The 18968-nt window shown below is 43.3% G+C and overlaps 1 protein-coding gene across 1 annotated transcript in view; it reads left to right on the top strand.

Moving 5' to 3' along the window:
• The window catches only part of lrrc4ba (leucine rich repeat containing 4Ba), a 33439-nt gene extending 17758 nt beyond the window's left edge, over positions 1-15681 (top strand). The window contains exons 2-3 of the mRNA XM_067570876.1: positions 7119-7659; positions 10855-15681. Of these exons, the coding sequence (XP_067426977.1) occupies positions 7414-7659; positions 10855-12813 (2205 nt within the window). The 5' untranslated portion in view covers positions 7119-7413 and the 3' untranslated portion in view covers positions 12814-15681. The remainder of the gene's footprint in view (positions 1-7118; positions 7660-10854) is intronic.
• Positions 15682-18968: the final 3287 nt, after the last annotated feature.

Below are 18968 nucleotides of genomic sequence, written 5' to 3'. Positions count from 1 at the left end.
AAAATACATTTTTGCTCAAAATGAGGTAGATTTTGTCTTCCATCACTAACAAAGTAAGTGCATTATGAAGGGATCTAATGGTCAGTATGAACAGGAGGTACAGTAAGGTAACAGTGTAGTTAATCGACACTGATATTGATCAGAAATACGTTATCAAATCCATCATATCAGACATGAACCACCGCTAACTGAATTTTTAATAAAAAGCTAATTGATTGCATTGATTCAGTAAATTGACTGAATCAGCAGCTGCCATGAGACATACCGTCCCCGGTTGAACAGAAGTATCAGCAGCTTTGGGACAGCAGATAAAACATGCTCTCTGTTGCTGTTATTGTACGTTATTATTTTAAAATTACTTCCTCGTGCGACTGTCAGCAAAGCCTCACAGACACAACCCCAGATTGCCGAGATGTCATCGCGATGAGGAAAGGTCATGGCTCCGTTCCCGACGCACGCTGCAACCAACATGATGAGCTTTTCTCATCTGTTTTTTTTTTTTTTTCTCTCGTAGCTGCTTGAGCTGCCATCTTGGTGTGTGTGTGTCGAGTCATTATTGATGGGCCTTTATGCTGTTCTGCAGACAGGACACTGAGGAGAAGGAGCGTATTCCTGTCTGTTCAGCTCGCCGCCCCGGTCGACTGTCAGCGTGTCTTTCTGGTTGTTTCTCCGCCCGTCTCTCAATCTTTCCATCAATTAGAAAAGTTTACAGTCCACACTCAAGGCCGGTATACTCCTCTGATGATCGCTTGCTTCTGCTACCTGCTGCTTTTTTTTTTTGGCTGGTGGAGAAAGAAAGCTTTTTATTCTGCTTCTTTTCCCAACCCTCCACTGTTACATTATGGTTCTGTGGTCACAGGCAGAGATGTAGCGGAGGGTAAAATTACCCAAACTCAATTACCCAACCTTTAGAGGCTGACATAAATCTTTATGAAATAAAATTCGCAGGATACATCATTGCAGCTCGGATCAAAAACGTGAAGATAGGGGTCTTTTAACCTTTTCAACCCTGCGGAGCCTCTGGCAAGTCAAGCATTAAAAATTCATACCGGGAAACCGAGCATTGCTCAGATGCACAAAAGTTTATTTTAAATTCTTGTCAGGATCTGAAAGATATCAGATATGTCAGGCTGAATTACAGGGAAATACTGTATGTGTAAAACGATGCACAGGACATCCACAATTTTTCATTTGATGTAATCGTGCAGCTAAAAAAAAAAAAAAAATGCTCCTGAATATTTTATAGAACAGAGAATATACTGTAAATGTAATGTTGTCTAACAGTTTGGGGAGGAAATGTTTTCTTTGACTTTGAAGGCACTCCAGGGAAAATTTAAGAGAAATACTGTTAAGTTTAAGTGTTGATGATTAAAGGGGGGAAGCTTTTTTTCCCCCCTGCCATTACGTTTAAAGGACCAAACCAGTAGTTTTTCATGTTTTAATCCATCTGCTACCAAGTACTGATACGTTACATCCAAACTAACCATTTGGATTTTGTCTCTCGTTACAAGAATCCAATCCATCACATTGAACATATGTTCTGCATTAATTTTCATTTTTGTTGTGAGTTAATGCAGCTCAGACTTTTCAAAACAATCTGAACTTAAATTACATTACCAATTCACAATACTGTAACCGGCAAAAAATTAATGGAGACTTGATGGAGCGCACAAAATAAGGTAATTTCAGCCCGATAATTGAATTTTCAAACAGAAATTAATGAAAAACAATGGCTTCCCGGAACTGTAGCAAAAAAAAAAAGTCATTAAAAAGTTTTAAACTGCATAGCTTTCACTGAAAAATGGTTGAAAAGTATGCATAATGTAATTAAATCTCCTGAAAATGTCTCTGTAACATTAAATATTTGTGTCTCAAAAAGCAACTCTGGTTAGTTACCGAGCAGCAAGTCACAGGATGCAGGATTCAAAAAATGGGTTTTTGTTTACCGAAAAATGACACAGAGCAATGTAGAAGTGATTAATAACTAACTTAGGTCCTAAAAGAGGTCAACAAAGCAGAACTTAACTCAATATAAGAACTCAAACTGACCTAACGACGGATGAGAGACACATATGTAGTGGCCAAACGAGGACAAATCACAATAACAGAATTAACCACAAATAAACACTAGATTTGTGACAGTTTGCTTCAAACTAAACTATTAACAATGCAAAATATAAATAAAATCTAATTAAACTTATGAAATGAACTCCAAAATAAACAAATAAACAATACGTTTCAACATCAACACAAAACTGACTTTTATATGTTGCATGTTATAGTGGGAAACACTGATCCACCACTGGCCTCCAAACTAGTTGTGATGTCACAAAATCATCCTCGTATGTAACTTTTCTCTTTCAGCAGATGAATTTGAGTGTCACACACATTTTTTGGTGGAAGAAGACTTAAAGCATCTGAAGGTACTATTTATTAAAGGGGACATGTCATGATTTTTGTGTTTTTCTGTTATCTTTATACTGTTATAATGTTGGATGTCGATGTTAAACATGGTCAAAGTTCCAAAACTTGAGGTGAACAGATGGTGAAAAATGCTCCCTGCAAGTCAAAAGCCAGGGCTTCAACCTGCTCTGGACACTTAATTTGCAAAGTTACTTCTACTTCCTCCTAGTGATGACATCAGATCGTTTGAGCATGCTCACAAATGAGTGGCCGTCCGTTCCATAGCCTGTGTTGCTAAGGTTGCTCTACAGGTCGTTGGCGTTGTCCATTCGAAAAGTTAATGTTTTAAGTAAAGAATGAAAAGAAAAAGTGAAATCCTGCTGCTGTAATTTGTTGCTTCTGGGAGCCGGCCAATCAGAGCAGAGTGGGCTCATTAGGAGGGGGGAGCGGGCCTTAAAGAGACAGGAGCTAAAACAGCCTGTTTCAGACAGAGGCTGAACTGAGGGGCTGCATAAAGAGCCAGTATAAGATAAATAAGGAGTTTTTAACTGTATATCATGCATAGATATTCCAGTAGAGCCACAGACTAAAAGATATAGATCTAGAAATGTGCATGATACGTCCCCTTTAAGAGCTAAACATGAGTTAAATATGTGACATCACCTTTTACCAAACTGAGCTTCGTCCACTTCAAATCAGTGAGAAAAGCAAAGACATGAGCACGAATACAGATGTCTCTCATGTGAAATGATGTTCGCAGGCGTAGTCCTTTAATTTTTTTGTATTAATTCACTGTTTTGTTCTTTTTTAAACTTGCGATAATGTCAGTTTACTTCCCTTTTAAACCACTACATCATCACTCAGAGGGAAAAATGCTCCTGATCTTTGCACTCGTTATCCGCGGTCGCTTGTCATTTGTGGCGACGCTGTGGACAAAATGAAAGTGTATTCTGCCTCACTGTAAATCACAGCAAGCGTCATTGGCGGTGCTAAAAACAGTAATGCGGCCGGCTGTAATGCAGCCTCATGCTTTTTTGGAGTGTTGATGTCATTCAACGCACTCATGTTTGGTCCGTGGTGCCATTTGTATAGGAGAGTGTATAGGGTGCTAATGAGGGAGGAGGAGGAGGGAGGAGGAGGAGGAGCGGGGTGGATGTGGAAATCGGTGGGATACAGCTGGACGGAGTGGGAGACTGTGGTGAATAGGTAACCATGGTAACCCTGTTGGCTAAGATTTGAATGCAGAGAGAGTGAGAGAGCAAAAGGGGGAAAGGAAGCTGCAGTGTGTGTTTGTGTGCGGCGGAAAGAGAACGAAAGGGGGTGGGGGGTGGGGGGGGGGAGTGTGTGTAGGGGGGGTTAAGGGTTAATATGCATCACTGTAGCAGGTTAATCTTTCATCAAACTGCGAGGTCAGTGCAGTGTTTACCCCCCTCCACCTCCCCCCCTTCTACCACTGGACACTACAGTGCACCACACATAGGGGGGGGAGGAGGGAGGGAGGTCCAGGAAATATGTAGTAGCGGTGAGGAAGGAGGTGTAAGGCAGCTGGGAGAAGAGGAGGAGGGGGGGGGGGAGTTGAATGAGTTCGCAGAGAGGAAGAGAGTGTTCCTACTTTTATAGAAGGAGATGGGAGATAGGAGGAGGAAGATATCAAGGGATATAGAGAAAGGAAGAAGAGGGAGGATGAGGAGGGAGAGTTACAGGTAGAGACTATTGTAACATGTGGATAGTGACAGCAGTGAGGCAGAACACAATCAACCAGCCTCTAACCAGCTGTCAGCTCCAACTAGTCTCAGTCTCCTCTATGGACTCTCGCTCAACACCACCTCCTCCTCCCCCCACCCCCCTCCCACCCCCCCAACACTCTCTCACCCCCCTCACAACATCTGAGCTACCATCTTAACCTTTTTTTTTTTTTGCACCTTACGTCTCAGCTCAGACGCTGTCTACCTGAAATAGCTCTGACACTTAGTTCTCACCAGCTGAAAAAAAAAGAAAAGAAAAAAGGTGGCTGGAAATTAAAATACGTAAAAAAAAAAGGTGAGAGTCGATTCCAAAAATAACACTTGAGTGCCTCTTTATCCACCGCTGTGTGTGTGTGTGTGTCGGGATACGGATGACGATGAGCGGTGGTTGCAGGGCAGCGGGACCCTGACGTCCCCTGACGACTGTTGCGTCGTTGCCGGGGTGTTGCAGTCGCAGCCGCCCGTCCCGCGACCACCGGTGTCCCGTCCCGCTCTGCCTCACATCGGCCCGCATGACCACAGATGCTGCTGCCGATATGATTTATCATAGTGTCCTTGTGTGTGTGTTTTAATGTCATTGAACTACTGTGTGCGCATTATTGATCAATCTTGCCCCCCCCTCCCCTCCCCTCCCACACCCCCATCCAACCCCACTCACTCAAGAGAAACCTCTCTCTCTCTCTCTCTCTCTCTCTCTCTCTCTCTCTCCACCTGTTTCATATTCATCCCTCTGTATTGTCTTTTGCCTCCATCTCTCCGTCGTCTCTCTGCTTTATATGCGTCTCTGTGTTGTCATTCCCCTCCCTCCATCTCTGTCTGTTTTATATTCATCTCTCTATTGAGCCCCCCCCTCCCTCCATCCCACCCCCACACCCCCCCCCCCCCCCCCACCCCCACCCCCCCTCTCTCACTGAGAGAGAGATTATTAATATTAATGTGTCTCCTCTTCTCTCCCTCCTTATTTTCCCCTCTTCCACTTTTTTTTTTTTTTTTTATCTTTGTTTTACTACTGATCTCTTCTCTGCTCTTCCCACTATTTATACCTCTCTCTCCGGGTATTTATCCCTCATCATCCCTTTCACTCAACCTTACCTTCATCTGTCTCCATCTCTACTTCCTCTCTCACTTTTTCTTTCTTTCTTTCTTTCTTTTTCTTTTCTTTTCTTGTCTTTTTCTTTCTTTCTCTCACCAGCCCGCTCTCTGCAGCTGCTCAGTATTCATCTATTACTGTAGTGTTGATAATTCCCTTCTCTGCCTGCAGCCATACAGTCATCTATCAGATTAATAATCCCTCTCTCATTCTCATTCTCTGTCTCTCTCTCTCTCTCCCTCCTCGTCTCCTTTCTCACTGTGCCAAGTGAGGATGCTCGGCGTGTCAAATGAGTTTGCGTGTCAAAGTCCCATCATTACAACCATCATCATTAATAACCGTATCTAGATTGCTCGATGCCCTTATTTAAGGTTATTCAGGTCTAAATAACCTGCAGAAGGGGAGGAAAGTCTCTCTCTCTCTCTCTGCTTCTCCCGACCGGTGGAGCCTGACTTGAGCTGGCCATCTATTAGTGTTAATATAGACTGCACCATTCGCTACCATTCTCCAGTCCCCAGAGCATGCAATGCTGGGCTCATACAGGACTGGAATTAGCATTTTAGTCCCACCACTATGTCTATGCTGCTGTAAAAAAAAAAAAAAAAAAAAAGTGGTGCTGCTTACTGGATTCAGTCTCTTCTTGTTAATCGCTTTAATATAAGTATGAGTTTAATTAAAGGATATATGTTCCAGAATCAATATATCATTGTCGTGTTAATTGTTGTACCTTTTTATAATTAGCGTTAACAAACCAGAGATGACTGGAAGCATCTATCTCACACCGGCGTTATTATTAATGGCTATAAAAAAAACCAGGCTTTAAGAGACCACTCGTCTCTTAAAGCCTGTTGCTTCCTGTCAGGTATAAGTTGCATAAATTGCTTTAACTTTCATAAACTTAATTGAAGCTGAAACGATGAGCCGATTATTGGTTTTGAACGTAGATTCATTCAGTCTGCGGCTATTTGGTAATTCATGAAGTTAAAATACTGAACGTTTCCTGGTACAACTTTACGAATGTGATGATTTGCTACTCACATAAATTGAAAATACTTTTATTTTTGTTGTTTTTTGACTCTCGATATGACAAAACAAGAACCGCATTGGCGTCGTGTAACTTCTGATGGATATTTGTCATAATGTTTAGACATTTTATTGAGTCTTTTTAACAAAAACTGTCACACGCTGTCAACACACATGATAAATTTATTGAATAGCTACATTTTAATCAATCTTTGTCACTAAAACATACAGTATATATATTCAAAGTATGATACAGGTATCTAAGGATCACTTCTCCTGTAGTCACTTGACTGACTAAATGATTAATTGACCCAGATTAGTGCTACAGTGATTTCTGAGTTGGTCCAGAAAAAAAAACAACACACGACTGCTTGAACGTCGCAGTGTGATTGTGATACAGCTCATTTGTTTACAACAGTTGTACCAATGTTTCAAAAATTAATGTCTTTTACTGATTTATTCATGTCAACATTTTAAATGCGGTCCCGTAAAAGACAGAAATACCGTGTTGTCCTACTTTAGGTTGCATGTTTCCATATTTCTGTACCACCTCCTTGAACCGTTAATTACAGAAATCCGCTTCCACCTGCCCTTGGTGCAAGGATTTGATTTCTGACAAAATGTCTGCTCAGGGATTATGTGGGATTTGATATGAGCAGTGACACACAAGTTCTAATGCTTCTCAAAGATTTTTTGACAATCCCTCCCATGATAGGCTATACTGTAGATGTCTACCTATTATTTGTTCTATTCGTTCTCTGTTGGTGAAAACACGAGGCGCAGTCTGTGTTCTGTCTTTAATATCTGCTCTCTCTCCCTCTTTCTCTTTGTCTCTCTCTCTTTTTGTTCTTCCGCAGTAACTCCTGGGTTTGTCTCACTTCACAAAAAGCCTCACTCGAATCCCCAGACGACAACGAGAAAAAAAAAGGGAATAACATCTGTTTATCTGCATATTTCTATGTTCAAAACACAAGAGGAAAAAACACAGAGATCGACAGAGGACGGAAAACATCTCCGAGGATGCGGAATTAGAAAGAACAAATTGCCACTGGAGGACCAAAGGGAAAATAAACCTTTTCTCGCAAATCCACCAGCGTGGAGTCACCTCACCTGTACCTTCGGATTAAAGAGCAGGGTCATGTCCCAGTTGCCATGCGCATCGCCACGCTGACCTGCCTTCCCGGCCCTTCCCCCTTCCTCTTTCTATTGGCCCAGCTGCTACTGCGGCTCCTCCTCCCTGGGCCGGAGTTGGTGGGAGCCGCTTCCTCTTGCCCCTCCCTGTGCACCTGCTCCAACCAGGCCAGCCGAGTCATCTGCACCAGGCAGAACCTGGAGGAGGTGCCCGAAAGCATATCAGTCAACACGCGATACCTCAACCTGCAGGAGAACTCGATACAGGTAAAGTATCGGCCGCAGGAAGTCGCTCCAGCTCAAATCGAGTCATGTTAAACTTGATTTGTATTGTGCATTTCAAACAGGACACTTTACATGAGAGAAAAGATAATAAAAACCCATCTTTTAATATCTAATATAAATAAATTCCCTTTATTTATTGCTGTAAGTCATATCAAGTGATTTAATTTAATAGTTGTCTTTTTTTTTTTACTGCTGGTGTAGTTTCTCATATCATGATGACCGACTGGAGGTCATGGTTCACTCTCATTTTTATTTACAATCACATCACGGCATAAATCACGCAGATAAAAACGCACATCGTATCATTTTCACCAAGTCAGTGTTTCTAGTTTAAAGATTCTTTTTCAGCACAAAGCTTTATTGACACGTCTTAATACAGTTATCGATTTCATTTATTCAAATTCTTGCTATTTATATAGTTATTGATAGAAAAGACAAATCCTGTGTAATAGATTGAGGATTTTCTCCTTCAGAGTACACCCATACTATATGGATTCATATATTTATGTGTCTGTAACAGTTGTGTATTTCATTGTTTTGCTCAGAAATTTTGCTTTTGCAGCTAGTTGTGGATCTCAGGATTAACTTCTCGGTACAGTTTTTCTTGTGGAAACTTAAGTTCTGAGAGAAAGTAAGTAAGTAAGCAGTGATAATGATAGAAAAAGGCACCTCTGCTAAACCTCTGCTCAACTGAAGGAATATTTTATGAATTGAAAGCAAGGCATATTTCCATGACACTGTGCTGCCTTTTGTATGCATTACCAATTTATCTAGAGTCCCTAGACAGCGTTTTGTGGCTTTACAGCTGCAAGGGAAGATCATTTAACCGCAGACCATCGATACAAAGCGCATTAATCTCTACATTTATAAACAGAGCGGCTTGATTTTACTATTTGCGGCAGCATTTGAAGTAATTGGATCCCTCCTCATGTTGCTGACAGTGCTTTGTTCTTTTTTGTGATTTTTGAACTACATTTTATCTCCTCCAAATGAAAAAGCAACGACTTTGCTAAACATTGTTAAAGTCGTTGCGATGCACCTCTTATCATGTCAAACTGCTCCGTACGACGGGCAGAGCAGTTTCATATCTCCCTACTTCTCGGAGAAAACATCTTTTTAAACATTATGGGGGACATTAACGCCGCATAAATGGGACACATGATTTTGTATGTGAGGATTTAAGAGATACTGTTCACATGAGGGAAAATAAAATATAAAGAAATAATAACAATATTCATTGCGTTTTTAGCCTACAAATTCCGATTCGGTTTGTTGTATCCTGCAGCCCCACTTGAAATGATTAAAAATCTAAAAATGTTTTAACACCTGAAGGCATCCTAGATTCTCTGGCTTATTTTTTCCTTCACTGAGTACCCTGAGAGTAAAGCCTTGACAGCTCCCACCCCCTCTTAACATCCCCACCCCTCCTTCTCTCTCTCTCTCCCTCCTTTTTGCCTACCACCCCCCCCCCCCTTCCTGCTCTACATACAGAAGAGGCAATGGCCTGACTCCAGGAGTCTCTGTGTGTCTCACAGAGGGCTTTGGCCACACATATCTCAAACAGTCAGAGATTTAAGGGGCTTTTAGTCGCGCTCGCTAGCTGTGTGTCTTTGACTTCTTGCCAAACGAGCTCCAGTTGGACTGCACCGATACTAGTGTGTGCTGTCCAGGGCACATGGCACCAATGTTTTTTTTTTCAGAATCATGTCTTCATGCAGGAAAACATCTCTTTCTGGTTGCACATTTGCAAAAAAAGGGGCTTTTTTTAAAAATGTCACACGGAATATTTAGAAATCTTTAGAAGTGTATTAATTTAGCTTCATAGTTTTGTCTTCAGTTGAGTTGAGGAAACTTTATTGTCCCCGAGGGGAAATTCGTCTTGGGCACAGTGTTACGGTCTGTTGCTTCACATAAAAAAAAAAATAAAAAAAAACATCACAAAAACATGGGAAGCGTTAGACACGGTGCTAGACAGTTGCTTCACATAAAAAAAAACATCTTAAAAACAAGATGTGGTGATTTGTAGTGACACTTTATGTGAATAGTCCAACACTGATAATCAGCTTATTATCAAGGGATTATAATGTGTCAGCCCCCTGAGTCTCACTTTTCCCACTGTGAAAAGCACTTCAGTGTCTGGTGCGCGCAATGAAATAAGGTCAGGATTAGGAACAGGACTGACTTTACCACAGTGCTTAGAGATAGAACAAAAATACCTGCTTTTTGTCACGATAGTTACCTGATTATCAGCGTTGAAATTCAAATCAAGTGATCATTTTTTGCCCTTCTTTTACCATCAGTACCTCACCAAGTTATGCCGTGTCATAGCATCATGTTTATACAGTTCTCTGACTCTTGCTGTTTATTTTAGTACTAAATCTGAGCTAAGGAAGCCTTAAAACAAGACAACCTTAGCCTGCTAACAACTCCTTAGCAGGCTAGGGTTAGGGATTTGGGTTTTTACACTGCACCCATATTTTCAGCCTTTTTTAGCGGAACGGTGCACTCTCAGTCCATCGCCCGATGCATGTTGTTTTATCAATAACAAGGAGACTCCAGCAGGGAGGCCAAGGTGGCCTGCGGAGCCGGGTCACATTGCTGTCAGTAGTCAGTGGGAGTCTGTGTCTGTCCTGTGTCTGAAAAACCCATCTTCCCCTGCAGACAGCGGCAACAGTCACTGAGACGGAAGGGTCAGCTGTTACAAATATGAGCACATAAAAGAAGTGATTTATATTTTATAGACATTGTTTAACCATATTTATGCCATTGAATTATTCATTTATAATGTTTTGGGTGTTTCAAAAAAAAGATTTTTTTTTTTTTATAATGTTCTGCACATCTATACATCTCTTGGTTTAATATATATATATATATATATATATATATATAAAAACATGTATGTTATATAGATAATGTAAAATAACATAATGTTGTTGTTTAAGAAGAGAAAATTAATGATTAAGAAGAGGAAGTTGAAAGAGAGCAAACGTTAGAAGATATGTGTCCCTGAGTTTGTCAAAAATATTTTATCATAAGAAGGATTCTATTTGTGGACGCCACTTTTTCTACCTCAACTAAAACCTTCACACAAGTTGTCATTAAAGACACTTTTGTTTGTATTCTACAGTAATACTTCTACTTCTTGTACAGTTACTTTATCCTTATCTGTCCCTCCAGGTTATCAAGTCAGACACTTTCAAGCACTTGAGGCACCTCGAGATCCTCCAGCTCTCCAAGAATCAGATCCGTCAGATTGAAGTAGGAGCATTCAATGGCCTCCCCAACCTCAACACGCTGGAGCTCTTCGACAACCGCCTCACACTGGTGCCATCACATGCCTTTGAGTACCTCAGCAAGCTGCGGGAGCTGTGGCTGCGCAACAACCCTATTGAGACTTTGCCAGGCTATGCCTTCCACCGTGTGCCCTCCCTGCGTCGCCTGGACCTCGGTGAGCTCAAGAAGTTGGATTTCATCTCTGACGCAGCCTTTGTGGGCCTCATCAATCTACGGTACCTGAACTTGGGCATGTGCGGGCTGAAGGACATTCCCAAACTGACTGCCCTTGTGCGTTTGGAGGAGCTGGAGCTGTCAGGAAACCGGCTGGAGATCATCCGACCCGGTTCCTTCCAGGGCCTGGTGTCTCTCCGCAAGCTGTGGCTCATGCATTCACAGGTGTCCGTCATTGAGCGCAACGCCTTTGACGACCTGAAAAACCTGGAGGAGCTCAACCTGTCCCATAACTCCCTACACTCTTTGCCCCATGACCTCTTCACACCCCTTCACCAGCTGGAGAGGGTGCACCTGAACCACAACCCCTGGGTCTGCAACTGTGATGTGCTTTGGCTTAGTTGGTGGTTGAAAGAGACGGTGCCTAGCAACACCACCTGCTGCGCCCGCTGCCATGCTCCCCCATTCTTAAAGGGCAAGTACATCGGAGAACTTGACCAGAGCCACTTCACCTGCTACGCGCCTGTCATCGTGGAACCACCTACAGACCTCAACGTCACTGAGGGTATGGCTGCTGAGCTCAAGTGTCGCACAAGCACCTCCACAACATCTGTCAACTGGATCACCCCTAACGGCACTCTGATGACCCACGGCTCTTACCGGGTGCGGATATCCGTCCTGCATGATGGCACGCTCAACTTCACGAATGTCACCCTGCGAGACACAGGCCAGTACACCTGCATGGTCACCAACGCTGCTGGCAATACCACAGCAACCGCTGTCCTCAACGTCACTGCTGCTGATGCCAGCGTCAACTACACCTACTTTACAACAGTCACCGTGGAAACAGTTGAGCCGCCAGGAAATGAAGAATCCGCACGGGTTGCCATCAATGAGACCACCATTCGTGTTCATCCTGGTCCCACTCCCTCGGGCCACCTTTGGTCAGAAGGTTTTCCTACCACAGCCTCTTCTCTGTCAGCCAGCTGGTCCTCCTCCTCTCCTCGGGCCACCCGACCCACCTTCACTGTGCCCATCACTGAACCGGGCTTCTCGGGCCTGGATGATGTGATGAAGACCACCAAGATCATCATCGGCTGCTTCGTAGCCATTACCTTCATGGCAGCAGTGATGCTGGTGGTGTTCTACAAGCTGAGGAAGCAACACCAGCTGCATAAACACCACGGCCCCGCTCGTGCCATCGAGATCATCAATGTGGAGGATGAGCTGGGTGCCGGTGCCAGCGGTCGGGGCAGCGGTATCTCAGGAGGCTCCACCGTGACGCAGACCGGAAGCAGTGGAATAGGAGGGGGCCAGAGCCTCAGGTTGCACCACCCGGAGATAGTCAACCTGCCGAACCTGGCCCGATCGGAGCACCTCAACCACTACTATAAAACCCATCACTTCAACAACAACATGATGGGCTTAGGCGTGGGCACGGGTTCTGGTGTGGGCCTCAACAACAACAACAACCCGTCGCCTTGCTCTCAGAACATGTCCATATCCTGTTCCCAGGTTCCAACGTCCACCAGTGGGGGAACGCCCACAGGTGGCACCCTTCCCTCCCCTGTGCCCCTGCCCCAGTTGGGTCTCCACAGTTCTCTGAAAGGCCTAATGGGTAAAGGCCAGAATGAGCCCCTGCTTTTTAAAAGCGGCTCCAAGGAAAATGTGCAAGAGACTCAAATCTGAGTAACAGTGAGAGTGAAAGTAAGAGGTAAGAGGAAGGGGATGCTGGATAGAGACAGAAGGAGCCTGTGACCAAGTACATGAGACTGATTGTAGCCTACCGTCCTCGTGGACAATGAAATTTCACATAGTCACTGCTTTGCGTTGTCAATCTGTTGACAGAGAGAAGCAGATAGGAAGACTGTAGAAGACAGAGTACGATATCTGATCAGCACTAGTCCCACCAGTAGCATCTGCACATACTTTTCAACTAAATCAGACACTTAAAATGTAAACCACAAACATCAGAATCATTCTGTTGCCTGTGCAACCTGCTATAGTCTTTGCCAAAGTCCGAGATCACGCCAACTCTTTACATTTGCGTCCACAATTAGAGTGGAAAGCTATGAATATACATGTGCAGGTTTTATACAGATTGCTTCGTATATTTCCAGACACATTTCAGTGTATATATTTGGAGGGAGACATAATATTGGCCATTGAACATGTTGTCAGATTAGTGTTTGGCAGAGACATTGAATAACAAACAATGGTTTGGGTGAGCGCTACGGTCCCAGGTTTCCAGGAAGCACTAAAACAGAACAGAGAAAGCAAAATTAGAGCAGTGCGGCGATTCTGTCCAGGACACACGTCTAGTACTAGTACTTTGCAGGGAGACAGAACAACAACAATTGTTTTTTCAGAGTGGTTTCACTCTCACTTTCTCACTTTTTTCCCTTTCACACCTTCCTGGCTACTGTCTTCTTGAAGGAGGAAAGACACGGAGTGAGTTATCACGGGAGAAGAAAAATCCTGTGGCGTAATGGACAATGAGAGATCTAAAAAGGACTGAAAGTACATATTATATATACCGTAAATATATTTTCATTCAAAGAAATAAATTATAAAGAATCTTTAACAAGCTTCTGACTGAGAACTACAACATCTGAAGAATATATTTAAAAAAGAAACACACACACAATTGTTGTAGCGGCCCTCCCTTACAACTTTTCTTAACTCGGAACAAGATGGCCGCTCCGACTGTGCTGCATAAGGTCACATTTGAAAGAGTGGCATCAGTTTAAGCAGGAGCTAAAACAAAAACCTGGCAAAGTGTTTGAGTGAATTTATTTTGGTCTTGACTTTTTTTGTAGCCACACAAAGTGTTTTTCCCTCCCCTGTCGCATTCACATAAACAGGGTCATGGGAGGAGGGAGACCTTCATGCTCTACTGCGAAAATATGAAATACGACTACGGCTCGTCAGCATTTGGTATACAGTATAGCTATAGTATTAATAATAATGATCATAATGGTAATAATGATAACAAGTGTTTATTTGTCATAAAGGTTATTTAACAGTTATAACTTTAAATGATCAATGATATTTTACTGCACATATTCCTAAAAAGCTGCTAGTTTAGCATGCTCTAAGAAATATTCGGTTTCAACATGATATAAGATCACAATCATGATGTTATTGTTCTTGTGTTATCATTATTATTATTCATATGACTATTATTATTACTACTTGTGCCTACAAATAGCTGAGAAGTACATCTTTTTTTTTTTTCATTTGTATATGACACTGAAGTTGTTTTATGACTGATCCTGTTGGCGATTGAACGGCGGCGGGATGGACTCAATCTCGCCACTAAGTGAACTCCAAATGCATCAGCGGGAAATAACCTGGCCCCTCAAAATGGCTTCCTCAGTCCAGCCCTCACTGACTCATCTGCTCTGATGTCTCGGGCAGTCAGGACCCCCCTCATGTTATCACGCATTAAAGACAGGACATGAACCTTTGATGAAGACTGCTCCTTTGCAGAGGATTATTTCACAACTGTATCTCAGTGTTATCGTGTTTGAGTGGATTTCATGGCAGCAGGGAGCTGCAAATGGACGACAGGCATTGCCAAGCGTTTTTAAAGGTAAGCGAAGCTCGTTCAAGTGAAGTAGAAAGACTTAGGTGACATACAGTACAGTATACAGTGGTGGGTGAATTTTTTTCTAAAGAAAAAGACAATTAAATGAAAAAATATAGAACCTTATAGATCTCTTTTAAAAAACAAAACTATTATGATAAGTGTCTTTTATTTTGGGTTTTTATCTAGTTTGATTATTTTCTGTTTTTTTAAAATCAAGTGTTATCTTTATTGTAATATTGTTATTGTTATTATAATTAGCTAATTACACTGGTTATAATTATGAGAGATGTTCTGTTAGCAGAGGTCACTTTGAAAATTAAAAAACCTGGCACATAAAATGGCAGTTGAAGTCTGTGAAATTTGGTGGCTATTTTTTTTTTCTTCTTCTTTTTTTTTTAGTTTTTTTTTTTGTTATAATCAACTTTAATTGTAGTATCACTGTTTGTATCCCTTTGGCTCTGCTTGAGATGAGACATAGCGAATGTGAAATGGTCAGCACTGGGTCCTTTTTTTTCTGCACAGGGGGACAGGAAAGGCCCTGCTCTGGTTTACAAGCTCACTCACACTCTCTCTCTCTCTCTTTCTGTGCTTTCCTGAATGTCATCACCATCACAGTGCTCGGTTGCGCTATGTCAACACCTCGTTGCCATGACTACACACTCAAGCCGTTTTCACATATGAACTCTGGACAATGTCCGGAGAACCAGGTGCCGGACGTTGTCTGGAGTTGCCCTTTCACATATGTAGCACACAACAGGAGATTGTTCACGTCGGACGTGTTCTCACCTACTGGTGACGCGTACTACACCTACCTACAGCTCCTCCGGCTAATATCCGGATAACTTCAGGGTTGCAGTACACATGTGAAACGGGCTTCAGACTAACGCACCCCTTGTCAGTCACGTTCCTCAGAGGTGCCATATCTCGACGAGCCGGCCAGTGTTCTTTCAATGGTAGCAAATCAACCTGAGCGCCCCCCCCCCCCCCCCCCCCCCCCCCCCCCTCCTTCTCCAACCCTCAGCATCCTGCCATCAGGTTTCCCTGGCAACTGTTGCCGCTGCGACAGCCCTTATCACAGCATCTTGATTTGGGTTTCGAATGCTAAATTGACGGGAGCAGACAGTATAGAATTTCCTCCGTGTGTGCACGTACATCCATCCCCCCCCCCCCCCCCCCTTTTCTGCCAGGTAATTCTTGCCATAATGTTCCTCGTTAATGTTTTTGATTTGTTTACACCAGCGACTATATTTCTTACACCACTGACTTTCTGTCGGTGAATCATGCGGTTTAGACGCCACTTTCCCCTATGCATTTAATTTGCATAGGCCCCACACCATTGCTAAACGCATTTATGCACCCTACACTTGTGATTAACACTCATACCCTGCATCAGTCATTAACATATTCCTTTCCCAGCACAAGGGATCCATATTCTCCTCACAAGTTATTTACATATTCATCTGCCTCTTTGTGTGCAAATAACAGAAATTATCATGTTCGCATGCTTGTGGGTACGAGTGCTATGTGTGTGTGTGTGTGTGTGTATGTGTCAGTATTGTGTACATCAGTGGCTGAAAGCAAGGACTGTTACAAAAGCTATTTACCCCCTAATTCCTCAGAAACTGCATGCCCTGCCTATCGCCTGTAGTAGCTCATCACTTTGGAAAGCATTGTGTAGCCCCTATAGCTCCTAAGTGGCACAAACCAGAGGCCATGTTATTGAGGCTCGGTGTTAGAGAGAGCAGCGTTTGAGCTGGAGAGACACACAGTCACAGTGCTGCAGTGTCTGAGTCACAGAGCACTGAACACACTCCCAACACTCTAATGGAAATGCTGTGTTTACTGTGCAGGAAGGGACCCGCTTGTTCACCCATTCAGGGAATAGGTGAAAAACACCAGAAAATATGTGCGTGTGTGTATATGTGTGTGTGTGAGAGTGTTTTTTGTGTGTGCAGCTCTGGATTATAAAATGCCTGTTGTACTGTTGTATAAGGCAAAGAAATCAGGACATTGGAAGCGGTACGCTGTTTATGGCAAAAGACGATTCACCATTGTTGATGCAATACTGCTGCTCTGTTTGTGTGTGTGTGTGTGTGTGTGTGTGTGTGTGTGTGTGCACATGTGTGCGTGTTCAGGTGGGCTTACGCTAGCTAGGTTGTGTAAGGAGGAAAAGAGGGAGGAGGAGGAGGGGCGGTCAGACCTCCATTTTAAATCCCCAGTTTAAACCAGCTCTGTCTGTCTCCCTCTGCTTCAGGCTACTTTTATGATCCTCTCACTGACACTTAAAGTAAAAACATGTTTCTATTCTTTTTGTTAAGCAGTTCACTCCTTTTCTCTCTCCCTCTCTCTCTCTCTCTTTCTCTCTCTCTCTCTGCATATTAGGATAAACCCAACTGATGAAAGGTCTTTTCAAACAGTCCAGTCTCTGCTTTCAGTAGAACATTTCCCTTCTTCTTTTAAGAGTTGAGATTTTAGGGTCAAGTCTTATCAAGTCTTTAACCAGCTAATCAAGGTTAGCATTTCCATTTTGGATCGTGCCATTTGTTTTTTATTGTTTTGCCCTGGCTCAGCTGTATATGAGAGGAACACCTGTTGGTGAGGCTGTAAGTGATTTTTAATGTGCATTTTCAGTGGCCGTATTTATGGTTAATCGCCTCGACGATGATCTGACTTTTAGTCATAATCATAACGATGCGGATGAAATGATTCGGGGCTGCTCTCTTATGGGTGGGTGAGGTTTGTGTAATCACAGATATGAGGATGTTCCAGGTTCAGTCTGCTGCTCACTGTGGCCGGCGGAGTTAGAAAAGCACGGCCACACTCGTGCCAGTCCCCGAGGGCGGTGTTGCACACATGTTAACCTCAGCACTACAAGCCCCCGTGCGAGTGCCACACTGCTTAATTTCTTTTCTTGTCACCCCCCCCCCCCCCCCTTTAAAAATAGCAGTGAAGTGACAGCAGAGCTCAATGCATTATTGATACACATGGTGTCAATGATGCATGTGCTTAAGCACCAGCGCTAATTTCCTCTCCGTTGCAGAGGCCAAAAGCATCAAACCGCTGTAATTTATATGCATCGTTATTGCTATTATTTTTCACGTGGCCGTCAAGGTGGTCCAAGCAAGAGCTGAGGCAAACGTTGCAGCTTGTCTCCTCACATGATGGCAGCTGAGATTCTGTTAAGTGCAGCAGTGTTTTGTGTGCCACTGTGTCAGCGAGGGCCCCCGCCACCCCCACTACCCCTATCCTCCATCCTCCATCCTCCAGCAACAGCCCTGTCTCGCTAAGCTTCGCTGTGCCTGGACGGTTGGCAGCGAGGGGCTGGTTTCATCACCGTCACACTGGTCTGAGGCAGATTTGATGGTACTAGTTTCTAGATGTCCGGGTCACTCTGGTCAGTCATGTTATGAGATGATGGAGAGCTTTTTCTTTTTTTTTTTTTTTTTTTTTTACACTCCAATGTTGCTTCTGCTGGAGTTTGAGACGAGATACACACAAATGTTTTTCTTTGTCATCACTATCAAACCTGAACACTCACATAGACATGTGCACATGCAAGACACACACACACACACACACACAGACTGACTGAGTGATTTATTGATCGAGGTGGGGCTTTCTTAAACAATTTGTAACTGAGTGCAGTGGAGGTTAACGCAAACCTCTCAACCGCTGCTTCACTTCGGTTCAGTTCGTTTGCTTTATATCCTGTGAAGGTGTCCTTAATTTGAGAATGGCCGAGACATTAGCACATGGCTTATTTCCTTTGTTGCCTTGGTAACCATGTCCTTGGTCACAAGATGTCCGTTTTGGTCATCTCTGGCGAGCTTTGAGCTATGTGGAGTCGGAGGTAGCTTGTCAACGTGTGTGGGCTGTGACGTGAGAGTGATGAATGGTGTCTCATCCCAGATGACTATCTCCTCTGTGTCACTCGGCTGTGGGTCAGCGGGCCTCTGAGCGGCAGCTCCGAAGAAAACTGAGAAAAATCCACACAGTCACTGAAACAGTAAAATGGGACACGCTCACAACCCATGTAATTGTAAAGTACCGATTAATGGGAATAGTAAAGCCGGAGCACTGCTTAACACAGAGCTTCTCATGAATGCTTTATAAAGGAGGATATCAGTGTCGTCATGTGAAAACCTTGTAACTCCAGTTTTGAAACATCAGTGGAGTGATTACATTTTTCTATTTGCGCTGAGAATACTCTACAGCCCCTTTGTGCTTGTGAAACCCTTTCAGAACTCCATGG

Source organism: Thunnus thynnus, chromosome 17 (genome assembly GCF_963924715.1).
Source record: "Thunnus thynnus chromosome 17, fThuThy2.1, whole genome shotgun sequence".
In the NCBI taxonomy this organism is placed as follows: domain Eukaryota; kingdom Metazoa; phylum Chordata; class Actinopteri; order Scombriformes; family Scombridae; genus Thunnus; species Thunnus thynnus.
The sequence above is the reverse complement of the archived record's forward strand: the minus strand, read 5'-3'. Positions and strand labels throughout refer to the sequence as shown.